Raw genomic sequence first — 14235 nt, 5'->3', positions numbered from 1 at the left:
ACCATTTTAGCCATTTAAAATTTATTGAAGACTGATTTTGTAAACTAACATATAGTCTATCCTGAAGAATATGCCACATGTACCTTAGGAGGGTGGAGTGTAATAGATATGTTAGGTTTATAACTGTTGGGTTATAGTGTTGAAGACTCACATTTTATTGATTTTATCATTGTTCTATTATGAAACTAGGGTAACAAAGTATCCAACTAGTTAACTGCTGAATTGTCTATTTCTGACAGTTTTTGCTACATATAATTTAGGGTCCTTTTGTTAGTTGCATATATGTGTATATGTTACACAGCTAAATGTTACTTTTTTTTTTAAGATTTTATTTGTTTATTTGACAAAGATTACAAGTAGGCAGAGAGGCAGGCAGTGGGGTGGTGGGGGCAGACTCACTGCTGAGCAGAGAGCCTGACCCACTGAGCCACCCAGGCGCCCCAATGTTACATATTCTTGATGAAGTGAAAGTTTATTATAGAATATTTATTGTCTCAGGATGCCTAGGTGGATCAGTTGGTTAAGCATCTACCTTTGGCTCAGGTCGTGATCCCAAGGTCCTGCATCTGGCTCCTTGCTCAGTGGGGTACATGTTTCCCCTCTGCCTGCCACTCACTCTCTCTTTCCTTCTCTCTCTCTCTGACAAATAAATAAAATCTTTTTAAAAAAGGAATATTTGGGTTAAAACCTCTGCCTTCGGCTCAGGTCATGATCTCAGGGTCCTGGGATCGAGCCCCATATCGGGCTCTCTGCTCAGCGGGTAGCCTTGTTTCCCGCTCTCCCTGCCTGCCTCTCTGCCTACTTGTGATATCTCTCTCTCTCTGTGTCAAATAAATAAATAAATAAAAGGAATATTTATTGTCTCTATTAACAATTTTTGTCTTAAAGTCTATTTTGTCTGGTGTCTGTATAATTGACTAGTTTGCTTGTTTACTGTTAGCATATTAAGTCTTTTCCCATCTGTGTACCTTAATCTATGTGTGTGTGTGTCTGTGTGCTTAACTACAGTGTTTCTCTTATAAGCAGAATATAGATGGGTCATATGTTTTTTCAAAATCGGGGTTGTGAGATGGAGCCCCATGTCAGGTTCCGCCCTCAGCAGTCTGCTTGGGATACTTTCCCCTTCTCCCAACCCTTCCTGTTTGTGTTCTCTCTCTCTAAAATAAATAAATAAATATTTTTAAAAAATAAAGTTTTATTTATTTATTGGGGGGCAGGAAGAGTCCTCAAGCAGACTCCACACTGAGCACAGAGCCTGACATGGGGCTCAATCCCAGGATCTTGGGATCATGACGTGGGCTGAAATCGAGTCAGATGCTTAGCCGGCTGAGCCACTATGGCACCCCATGTGCACAATAGATATTTTTATGTATCATGTTAATTTCTTCTCATTTCTTATTATTTTGAGTTATTTTCTTTGTGGCTGCTTTAACACTTTAACTTACAACAATCTTATATGGATTAATACCCATTTAATTTCAACAGTATACAAAAATGTTGTTCCTAATTCTGTTCCTCCCCCCTCATCTTTGTGTTACTAATGTAATATAAATTACCTCTTTATATGTATGCCTGTACAGAAAAGAGGCAACACCATGCCAAACTGCTTATCCCCACAGAGGCCTGCATACAAGGTAGATTTTGGTGTTTAGGAACTTAGATTTCAGGAGGGTTCCAAACATTGACTGATAAAAGATGCTCCCTGTGTTTAAAATGTTTGTGCCAATACTGGTTTATGTTGAGCACTTGCTTTGTTTCCAAGAGGTTGCACATTGAGGAAGTACTAGGCAGAAGCTATCTGAACAGCCACAAATAAAAACACCGAGGGCGCCTGGGTGGCCCAGTGGGTTAAGCCTCTGCTTTCAGCTCGGGTCATAATCTCAGGGTCCTGGGATCAAGTCCTGCATCAGGCTCTCTGCTAGGCAGGGAGCCTGATCCTCCTCTCTTTCTCTCTCTCTCTCTGCCTGCCTCTCTGCCTACTTGTGATCTCTGTCAAATAAATAAAATATTTAAAAAAACAAACAAAAAAACCTACCAGGTCCTGAGTCTTTAATGAGCTTCCCTAATTGGCAATATCTCACACGTTTTACCACAATCATTGCTGGGAAATTAAGTGCGTTCCATATGACTTCACTTAGAGAGAAGCCTTGGAAGATTTTGCCTGATTTCCCCTAGACATTGCCCATGTGCCTATTCTTTTTGCTGATTTTGCTTCATATTCTTTCAGTGTAATAAATCCTCTATGTACATACAACTGTATGATGAATGTATTCCTCCTCCTAGTGAATTACTGAACCTGTGATAGTTTAGGGAACCCGCAAGACAATGCCTATCACTGCATATTTAAAATGATAGCTTTATGCAAGCTGTTTTAAATATCCAATAAGATAAAAAGAGTATACTATACATTTATATTGTTTTTTTATATTTATCTATGAAATTACCTTTATGGATACTCTTTATTCCTTCATATGGATATGTGACTGCGTAATGTTTTTTCATTTCAACCTGAAAAGGATCCCTTGTAGTATTTCTGGTAGGACACGTTTTCTGGACATTAATCCTTTCAGTTTTTGTTTATTTGGGAATATCTTACTTTGTCCTTTTTTGAAGGACAGTTTTGTTAAATATAATACACTTTGTTGACAGTCTTTTTCTTTAAATATTTCTGACATATTTCTTTAAATATGTCAGTCCTTCTTAAATATTGCCTTCTGCTCTCCATAGTTTTCAGAAATATGCTAAAATTATTGAGGATGTCTTACAAAGAGTTGTTTTTCTCTTGCTGTTTTCTAGATTCTCTTTGTCTTTTAGAAGTTTATGACATGTCTACATACCTTTGATTTTAAATTACTTCAAATCTGCTGGTTTTTCTTAGATGTGCAGATTAATGTTTTTCATCAAATTTGGGAAGCTTCCAGGGGCGCCTGGGTGGCTCAGTGGGTTAAAGCCTCTGCCTTCAGCTCAGGTCATGATCCCAGGGTCCCGGGATCACGCCCCACATCGGGCTTTCAGCTCAGTGGGGAGATTGCTTCCTCCTCTCTCTCTGCCTGCCTCTGCCTACTTGTGATCTCTCTCTGTCAAATAAATAAATAAAATTTAAAAAAATTTTTGAGAAGCTTCCAGCCTTTATTTCTTCAATCAACTAATCTTTCTGTTCATTTCTCTCTCATCGCCCAAGACTCCCATTATGCGTAAATTAGTAGCTTGATGGGGTCCTACAAGTCCCTGAGGCTATGTTCATTATTCTTCATTCTTTCCCTCTCTATTCCTCACACTGGATAATCTTAGTTGACTTACCTTTAAGTGAAATGATTCTTCTTCCTGCTCAAAACTGCTGCTGAGTCACTCTAATGAATTTTTCATTTGTTACTGAAATTTTCAAATCCAGAATTTCCATTACATTCTTTTAAAAAATTATTATTGATTCTATCTTCTTTGAAAAAATTCTATTTGGCGAGACATCATTTTCATAGTTTTTTGGCTATATTTAAAATAACTTTATACACTAACTACAATGTCTACACTACCTTAGGAACACTTCTTATTCGTTGTTTTTTCTTATGTGTATGGAATATCCATCTTTGCAGATGTCATAATTTTTGTTGAGAAAAGTGCATTTTAAATAATACAATGTGGCAACTGTAGAATTCAGATTCTTCCCTCTGCTCAAGGACTTTTGTTGCTGCTGTTGTGACTTTCTAAAAGTAATTCTTTGAAGTCTGTGTCCTATCATGTATTACTATTGCTAGATCAGCTTAGTATCCAGTTAATGACTAGGCAAAGATTCCTTAAACATTTTTAACCAATATATCTCTCATTTGCCAAGAGGCGTTGCACATGTTTTCCAACATGTTTTCGATCCTCAGCCAGGCAGGTAACAACTCTGCCATAGTCTTCACTTCCTGCTTCCACAGAGCCTCAGGGTCAACCAGAGGTGAGAACTTAGGGTCTTCTCAGGTCTTTCCTGAGCATGTGTACACCGTGGTCATAGGCACCATTGTACATACAGGCATAGCCCACTAAAGTCTAGGAATATGTCAGAACTTTTAAAACCCCCTATGTATATCTCATTTCCCAGTTTTTCCCACTAGGCTGTTTAGTTAGCTTATTATTTGGCCCAAATTTAGTCATCATCTCAGGATGCTGTGAAATTAAACAATTAATTTCCTGGGTAAGCTCCTAGTCAGGTCATGCAAAGATAGCCTTGTGAATGGGGTCTTCCAGGAAATCACCAGACAGTTTCCATAAATGACAATTCTCAAGAAGTAAGTTCCAGCCCTTCCTGTGGCTGGCAGATTATTGGCTTTCACCATGATTTAAAACCATTGTGAACTTGAAGAGAGGGAATGGGAATTGGGCAAGTGAAAATCCCACAACACTGTGTTCTTAATGAAGAGCCACAAATTTTCATCAATAAATGTTTCCTGGAAAGTTGTAAACTGGTTAATTTACAGTTTTGAAAAAAATCATTCTAATTATTTAGCCTGTTTTCTCATTCCTTTGTTAGAGAATTTTCAGAAGTCTTTAATCTATAATTTTTGCACATCTCACTCAATTTGTTAATATTTTGTTAAGAATACTTTCACCTATGTTTTTGACAGATATTAGTCTGTAGTCTTTTTTTGTTTTTTATATTGTCTCATTGAGTTTTGGTAAGATAGTGCTGGCTTCATAAAATGGGAAGGGTTCTAACATCTATTTTTTTTTTCAAAGATTTTATTTATTTATTTGAGAGAGAGGGAGAGAGAGAATGAGGAGGGGCAGAGGAAGAGGAGGAAACAGACTCTCCACTTAGCAGGGAGCCCAAAAGTCAATTGAATTGACTATTCAATTTATCTTTTTCATCTTCAGTGAGTGGTACTTTGTGGGTTTGAGGGAATTAGTCTATTTCATTTAAGTTGTTGAATGTATGCATATAGTATAGTTTTGTCTGTATTGTCTTTTAACATCTGCAGGGTATACAGTAATATGATTTCTTTTATTCCAGAGATCAGTAGTTTGTGGCTTCCCTTTTTTTGTCAGTAACCTAGAGATTTATCAACTCTATTTAACTTTTTAAAATCAATTTTTTTTAGGGTAGGGGCACCTGGATGGTGCAGTTAGTTGAGCATCTAGGTTCTTGGTTTCACCTCAGGTCATGATTTCAGGGACGTGAGATCAAGCCCTGTGTTGGGCTTTGCACTCAGCAGGGAGTCTACTTGAGATTCTCTCTCCTTCTCCCTCTGCCCCTCCAACTTGTGCTTGCTCTCTCTCTCAAATAAACAAATCTTCTACAAAAAATAAACAATTTTTAAATTCTTAGTTTCATTGATTTCCTTTGTTTTCAAACTCATTGATTTATACTCTTATCTTTATTATTTCCTTTTTTTGTTTGCTCTATATTTATTTTGCTTTTCCTAACTTAAGGTAGAAGTTTATTGATTTGAGACCTTTCTTCTTTTTGAAAATAAACAACTATAGAAATTCCCCACTGAGCACTGCTATAGATGCAGCCCAATTATTTAGATATATTTTAATTTTTGATTAGATCAAAATATTTTCGAATTTTCCCAAGACTTTTTGCTTTACCTATGGATTATTTATAAGTACAGTTTTTTTAAAAAAGATTTATCTCTTAGTTTTAGAGAGGGGGAAGGGGCATAGGGAGATGGAGAAAGAGTCTTAAGCAGATTCTGTGCTGAGTGTGGAGTCGGACACAGGGCTCAAACCCAGGAGGATGCTGAGATCACCGTAAGAGTCTAATGCCCAACTGGACTGTGCTGCCCAGGTGCCACTAGAAGTAGGTTTTTAATATGATTTCACTCATATGTGGAATTTAAGAAAATGGATGAATATATAGGAGGCAGGAAAAGAGAGATGAGGCAATAAATCAATAGACTCTTAAGTATAGAGAACAAAGTGAGTATTGATGGAGGGATGAGGGTGATGGGATAGATGGATGATGGGTATTAAGGAGGGCACTTGTTACGATGAGCAAATTTATTTGTAAATGATGACGCTCTGAACTCTACTCCTGAAGCCAATATTGAACATATTGACATTGACATTGAACATAGTTGACATTGTATGTCAACTAATTACAATTTAAATTTAAAAATAAAAAAAATTAAAAAACTTAAATTACTAGACATTTACTGTAAAAAATATACGTTTATATTTTGGTCAGAGAACACACTAGGATTTCAATTCTTTTAAAAAAACATACAATTTATCATCCAGGATATGGTCTATATTGATAAATGTTCCTTGTGAACCTGGAAAAATGATTATTCTAACATTGTTGCATGGAGTACACTATAGTATCAATTCAATCCAGCTGGTTAATAACATTGTTCAAGTCTTCTGTGTCTTTGTTTTCTGTCTATTCCTTCTACTAATGAGAGGAAATAAAATCTTCAACTATACTTGTGAATTCATCTATTTCTCTGTTTAGATATGTTATTGCATCATATATTTTAAAGCTCTGTGCATACACATAAAGGATTGTTGTATCTTATTGGTAAATTGACCCTTTCGTCACTTTATACTTTTCATTTTTAAAGATTTTATTTATTTGTCAGAGAAAGAGAGCACAAGCAGGCAGAGTAGCATGCAGAGAGAGAAGCAGGCTCCCCTCTGAGCAAGGAGCCCAATACGGGACTGGATCCCAGGACTCTGGGATCATGACCTGAGCCAAAGGCAGCAGCTTAATTGACTGAGCCACCCAGGAATCCCTGTAATTTTCATTCTTAATACTCCACTAATACTCCTTGCTCTGAACTCTACTTTGTCCAATATTAATTAGTTAATTAATATAGTTACTCCAGAAAGTTCACTTGTACTTTGAATTCTAGTCTTCCCAAATCTGTCTGCCACTATTTACTTTTCACAGTACTCAAATAGTTGTTTCATGCATTCTGTCTAGGTTTTTAAGACGGTATGTAGTATGCTTACTCCCTCTTATCAAGAGTTGAAACCTCCTTTTTTTTTTTTTTTTTTAAGATTTTTATTTACTTATTTGACAGACAGAGATCACAATTAGGCAGAGAGGTAGGCAGAGAGAGAGGAAGGGAAGCAGGTTCCCCACTGAGCAGAGAGCCCAACTCAGGGCTAGATCTCAGGACCCCGCGATCATGACCCAAGTCGAAGGCAGAGTCTTTAACACACTGAGGCCCCCAGGCACCCAACCACATGACTATTCTTAAAAAGATAATTTTAACTTCACAAATTTTAATTTTTAATTAAAACACAAGCATAGTTTAAAAATCAAATAGCACAGTAGTTACAATTTTTATAAAAAACTCAGATTTCTCTTGTACCTATGTACACCTATCTCCAATTCCCAATCCTCAGAAATAATTCCCTTGAATAAATTATAGTTCTACTCATTTACCTTCATGTTTCTAAATAGCTTTTAGTACTACTACTGCTTGATTTTTAACCTTTACATACTATGTATTGATTCTTCCTATAGAAGATGTTTATTCTCTGACATCACTAATACCTCATCATCTTTTCATTTTCCTGATAGTTATAACACAATTCTTGTGTAATCAATATTCAGTGGATTACCATTTATAGGTGTTACGTTGTACACGATGTTTACATTTTCTTTCTTGTACAAGACTTTTTGGTCTGTCCTAGAGTTAACAACTCTTTGCTTTTTTGCTTTTCTGTGTATTCTATGACTAATTAATTCCCAAACTTTTCCATAGCTTTAAAAATTCTCAGTACAGTCAACTAAGAAACAATCTAGGTTGACTACTATGGGACTGCGCCACAGTTGTCACCCCAGAGCTTCCCTTTCTAATTTGAGAATTCTTTTTCCCTCTATTCTGGGTTAGAACTCGTTTCCTGCAACCTTGATATTCCTCTGTCTGAATTTTCTCTTATTTGATGAAGCACATCTTCCCGTAGCATTCTGAGAAAGTGTGCATTTGAAGCTAATGTTTTAGGTCCCCCGCCTTTTAAGATTTATTTATTTGTCAGAGAAGTGGGGGGAAGAGAGAAAGAGAGAGCATGAACAAAGGAGTGGTAAGTGGAGGGAGAAGCCAGTTCCCCACTGAGCAAGGAGCCTGATGTGGGACTGGATCCCAGGACTCTGAGATCATGACCTGAGCTGAAGGCAGATGCTTAACTGACTGAGCCACCCAGATGTCCCTAATATTTTAGATACTTTGCATAGTGAAAGCTTTATTCTATCTTACAGCTTATCGATCATTTGAATTATACAGAATTTAAGTTGTAAGTCAAAGATTTGAAGATAATTTAAAACTGTCTTCTAGCTCCTAATGTTGCTTTTCTTCTTTTTAAAAAAAATTTTTTTTATTTCTTTTCAGCGTAACAGTATTCATTGGTTTTGCACCACACCCAGTGCTCCATGCAATACGTGCCCTCCCTAATACCCACTACCTGGTTCCCCCAACCTCCCACTCCCCGCCCCTTCAAAACCCTCAGATTGTTTTTCAGAGTCCATAGTCTCTCATGGTTCACCTCCCCTTCCAATTTCCCTCAACTCCCTTCTCCTCTCCATCTTCCCTTGTCCTCCATGTTATTTGCTATGCTCCACAAGTAAGTGAAACCATGTGATAGTTGACTCTCTCTGCTTGACTTATTTCACTCAGCATAATGTTGCTTTTTAAGGAGTCTCTCAATTGTGATTCCATATTTTTTGTAATGAGACCTGGTTTTCTTCTCTCTGGAACGTTCCAGGGCTTTTTCTTTATCTCAGGTACTTTGAAACTGCACAGTGAGGTGCTTTGTAGCTTCTCTCCCTTTACTGGTGCTTGGGTGGGCCCCCTTAACCAGGAAATTATGCCCTTCAATTCTGAGCATTTTTCTTGAATTATTTCTTTATTTTATTTAAGTTCTTCCATATTTTTTCTTCTATATTTTCTCTGGTCTTTTCCTGTAGATCTCCTTTTTATCAGAGGTTGCTTCTTGCATACTGATCTTTAAATTTTCCCTCTTTGTTGTTTTGTTTTGACTGAGGAAATTTCAATTTTATCTTCTGAGCCCAATTCTACATTTAAAAATTTGCTATCATGTTAATGCCTGAAAACTTCTTAAAATAAATCTGTTCTTATTTCATGGAGGAAGTATCTTACCTTCTATGGATAATGGGTTGGCTAACTAAGCCCACACAGGAAATTTGGTCCATATCTTGTTTTTATACAGCCTACAAAGTAGGAATGGTAATCACATTTTCAGAGGGTTAAAGAAAAAATAAAGAAGAATATGGGTACAGACTGTACATGGCCCAAAACCCCTAAAATAAGTATTGTACACCCCTGTACAGAAAAAGTTTGATCAACCTCTGTTCTATTGCACTGTTTCTGTTTTCTACAAGTTCTTCCACCCTATTTTTGTTTTGTTGGTATAATTTTGTTGTTTTGATCTGTATTTTTTATATTACAGACTTCTTTTGATTATCTGGTGATCACTCTTTACACTTATGTAAGAGTAAAGTTTTAAAATGTTGATAGCTCAGCCTACACAGATGTGGCTTACATACAGGGAAGCTTTGCCAGAGTAAGGTACTTTGGTAGGAACAGGACCACTTTGCTACTATCTTTAGTATCTTTAGGTCTTTACTCACGAGGTCATTAACATCCCTAGATAGGAATACTGTACTTTCCTGGCTCAGAGACATAAAATTGATTATAAGCCTATTCAGAGCTGAGAAGAAAAGGGGGGTAGAGTTCTCACATTCCATAAACAGACTTTCCTTAACCCCCATCTTTAATACATCCTTAGCTATGCCTGGAGTTGAAGAATATGTAAACTCTCTAATAAAATCTCTCCAGAGTAAATTTGAGTGGGGGAGGGACTTGTCTACTTATAGTTACTTGCAGTCAATTCTTTTGTGATAATCCTACTTTAAATGATACTTTAGAATGCCCCAACGTCCTGTTTTTCCATGCCTGAATCTGAAGAATTTTGTTGGCTTTCACAAGTTTTCTTTTGCCTGCTAAGTCACTCAATCATTCACCTGTTCTCTGGTATTCAAAATTTGCTGACATCTCAGCTGTTAGTGTCCCCTCTCCCATTCTTTTTAACTTTGTAGTTTTGGCAATTTTATCATTTTTATTCCTTTAGCTTCATGGAATTTTGAGTGGGGTGAAGATGAATACAAATGTATGATTTTTCTAGAGATTTAAAACAATCTAAATTTTATATGACATTTTGTTGATATTATTTTAAAGTAACTCATAGGTTCTAAGGCATCAGACCACAAAATTAGCCAGGATAGGAAGATGGATAGTGCAAATATTATAAACCAGTATTGAAAATTAATGAAAAGTTGGGGTGCCACTCTATTTTTTATTCCATTTTGGTTTATGTTTAAATGTTCTATAGTAGAAAGGCATTTAAGTTATCAAAACAGTTCAGAGAAAAGAATTTCACCTTTTCTTTTTTCCATTGTTTTCATTCTGCCTTGTTCAAATGAATTATGTCCACTTGAGACAAAGATTATACTTTCAGTAAAGCAGACCTGTTAGGAAACTCATAGTGCAGTTGTAACCTGGTCACAAAACCATCTGGTACATTCCCAAAGGCTGTTATTACATTTCATGGACTTATATTACTTCAAATACTCTAACAGTCACATGTGGGCTTAAAAAAAAAATTAAAAAAAAAAAAAAAACCCAAAACCTCAATTTGTTTCTGCTTAGTTTAGACCTTCTAGACTTATCCCTTGTAAGAAGAGTGCCTGATTATAAGTACCTTTTAGGTCATTCAATACATATTATGAGTTTTATCAAGTGATGTAAAACTTGATTTCTAATTTTTAAATGAGTATTTCTTTGAAATAAAAAGTTGCTACTTGTTGATACTGTTTCCCTGAAAATCAATACAATGACAGTTGGGCTATCAGTTTTCAAATTAATAATAAAATATGAAAACTACAGTATTATATATCAAATGTTACAAACACGTTTTTTATGAAATTCTAGAAAACTATGTTTTGAAGCTCTAGATGCTCTCTGACTAACATGGTATAGTGGTGAAAGCATCAAACTCACCACCATTTTTCATGAATTCAACAAGTATTTACTGAGCATCCAAGCCCCAAGCTGAGGTATAATTGGTTGCTGAGAATGTAAAATACATGTTTAGGGAAGGAGACAGACATATAAACACGTTATTACAATACAATGAGATATATGTGTAAGAGAGAGAATGTATAAATTACTATAGGTCTCCTAAGGAGTAAATAAGTAGTTGGAATAGGAAAAAGAAATCTTCATAAAGGACATGACCTTCGACTAGGTTTTGATTGGTAAACTTGCCAAATTAATTGTCTGATAGCTTGTATGCCAAAGCAAGAAAGTAGTAAAAGGATATGGTATGTTTAACAGTAAGATGTTTCATGTTTAACAGTGAGAGCTTTAGGGGATAATGGTAGGGTCTAATGATGAAAAAGCAGGTCTTGAAGTTTTGAAAGTACGTGGGGTCAAGATAAAAAGGCCCATTTAGTAGTTACATGCTGTTAGATAAGTAATTCCATCTTTTACAATCTGTTTAATATATGTAGAAAATGTTTGTAAATGACAAAGTAGGATATAAATATATTTTTGCTTTGGGATGCCTGGGTGGCTTCGTTGGGTAAGTGTCTGCCTTTGGCTCAAGTCATGATCCCAGGGTCCCGGGACTGACTCCCACATTGGGCTCCCTGCTCAGGTCTCCCTGTCCAGCGGGGAGCCTGCTTCTTGCTCTCCCTCTGTCTGCCATTACCCCTGCTTGTGCTCTCTCTCTCTTTCTATGTCAAATAAATAAATAAAATCTTAAGAATATTTTCTGTCCTGAAATTAAGTACAGTGACTAAAAGTTAAGAATTTTAAATAATATTCAGGCTCCCCTAGAAACTATCTGCTGAATATTAAAATAAAAAAACAAGAACACAAAATAGGTCATCAATAGGGAGGCACCAAGTAAGCAGTGAAATGCTTCAAGAAAAATTTATAAAGTGCCTGGGTGGCTCCGTGGGTTAAGCCTCTGCCTTCAGCTCGGGTCATGATCTCAGGGTCCTGGGATAGAGTCCCGAGTCTGGCTCTCCGCTCAGCAGGGAGCCTGCTTCCCTCTCTCTCTATGCCTGCCTCTCTGCCTACTTGTGATCTCTCTCTCTGTGTCAAATAAATAAATAAAAAAAATCTTTTTTTTAAAAAAAGAACAATTTATAGTGCTACTTGATGCCAAGTACCAATGAAATTTCTAGGCAGATAAGGGCAGCAGCTTAACATATCAGTAGATTAACCATAGAACAGAATCATTCAATTTGAAGGGAAACACCTGCAGAATATCATTTTTAAATGATGGGGAAGGGAGTGGGTGATGTGTTCTGGGACTTAAATCCAGCTGTTGTAGTCCTATGTCATTAGCTATCTGTAAATCTGAACTCAAATGTGATCTAATATGTTTATGTGTAAATAGGCTAATGTGAGTAAAAAAGACATGAGAAAAATTTAAATTCTGGATTTGGTTAGGTCAGATTACAGTTAGGTATGGGTCTTCTGGCTGAATTGAAAATATGTCAAATGGTCATGTTTTCATGAATTTATTCTTAACCTGTGTTCTTTTATTTTGATTATATGAGTACCTTACAGCCTCACAGGAAAAAATTATTACATGGTCTTAACTAATTACAATTTCATGAATAGAGAATATAAAATATTAGATTATTAAAAGTCTAAGGATTCAGGTTTTATAAATTAAATGCTATGATCTACAACATGAAAATTATGTTTAAAAATGGTGATTCAATAACTAATTCCACAAAAGACAAATCTTAATGGGCCAGAATCCTTAGGAAAATAAATATTATAACTAAATGTTATTATTAGTGGCATTAATACTTCAGCTTTTCAAACTTTTCAAAAAAATTTATTTTTTAAAATATTTATTTATTTATTTGAGAGTAAGAGAGAGAGTGTGTGCATAGGGAGAGAGATTATGGTGGGGGAGAATCTCAAACTGACTTCTCACTGAGCACAGAGCCTTAAGTAGGGCTTGACCTCACAACCCTGAGTTCATGACCTGAGCTGAAACCAAGAGTCAGATCTTCAACGAACTGAGCCACCCAGGTGCCCCCAAAAGCATGGTTTCTTTTAACTTCTCTTGAATGGTTTGCTTTATATGAATAAAATCATTATCTAATTTTTGATGTTCACAGGATAAAATTTTTACTGTTTGGTTGTGAACTTCTATAAACATTTACTAAGTACCTCTTCTGTGTGACATTCCTTGATCAATCATAAATCTTCTTTGAACTTTAGCAAATTTTGATGTTTTAGGGTTTCATTTATTCCACTGATTTTTTTCAGCTTTCACTTGTGACAGCTATCATTAAAAATATATCAGTTCCTAAGGTTCTAGTAAAAGAAAATGCTATCAAATTTATTCTAAGGAGCAACAAAACTATCTTTTCTGTAGCCCAGACCACAGATAATGTTACAGTAATATTATGTTAAATTTCACTTACCTACCTAGGGCCTGGTTTAAGGCCCTATATGCTTGAATTTCATACCACTGACGACCAGGTAAAAGACCTCTCAATTTTGAGTGCTGATCATTGTATTGTCGCTTTAGTTCAACCTAATAATTTTAAAAATATTAAAAATATAGTAAATAAATCAAGGCTCATTTAAAAAATCATATTAATTCCTAATATTCTGAACATCACTTTATTAAGTTAGAAAGATTTCTTTTCAGTATATCAGTACTAAATTTTATTCCTTTAAAATACGTCTATTCAGGGATGCCTGGGTGGCTCAGTTGATTAAGAGTCTGCCTTCAGATCAGGTCATAATCCCAGAGTTCTGGGATCAAGTCCCACAATAGTCTTCCTGCTCAGTGGGGAGCCTGTTTCTCCCTCTGCTGCCACTCCCCCTGATTCTGCTCTCTCTCTTTCTCTGACGAATAATTAAATCTTTAAAAAATAAGTGAAAATTTGAAAAAAGAAAACATGTCTATTCATACTTATTTTTCCTGAATTCCTCCATGCAACTAATTAGCTGTTTGATTAAGTCAAAAGTTTTATTGAGAAGTAATTTACATAGAATAAAATTCACACATTTTCAATGTATATATAGATAAATCTTGACAAATGTTTTGTCATGTAACCACCACCATAACCATGATATATTTTCAGCACCCACTAAATCTCCTTTCTATTCCTTTTCAGACTCTCCTTTCCTGCTAATGTTGTCAACCAATAATCTGCTCTCTGTTTAGCCTTTTCTAGAATTCCTT

General features: G+C 35.9%; 1 protein-coding gene across 1 annotated transcript in view; it reads right to left on the bottom strand.

Moving 5' to 3' along the window:
• The window catches only part of BRIP1 (BRCA1 interacting helicase 1), a 182789-nt gene that overhangs the window by 15307 nt on the left and 153247 nt on the right, over positions 1–14235 (bottom strand). The window contains exon 17 of the mRNA XM_059149018.1: positions 13466–13578. Within this exon, the coding sequence (XP_059005001.1) occupies positions 13466–13578 (113 nt within the window). The remainder of the gene's footprint in view (positions 1–13465; positions 13579–14235) is intronic.

The sequence above is a fragment of the Mustela lutreola genome, chromosome 15 (genome assembly GCF_030435805.1).
Source record: "Mustela lutreola isolate mMusLut2 chromosome 15, mMusLut2.pri, whole genome shotgun sequence".
NCBI classification, from domain to species: domain Eukaryota; kingdom Metazoa; phylum Chordata; class Mammalia; order Carnivora; family Mustelidae; genus Mustela; species Mustela lutreola.
This window is presented reverse-complemented; position numbering and strand designations above follow the sequence as displayed.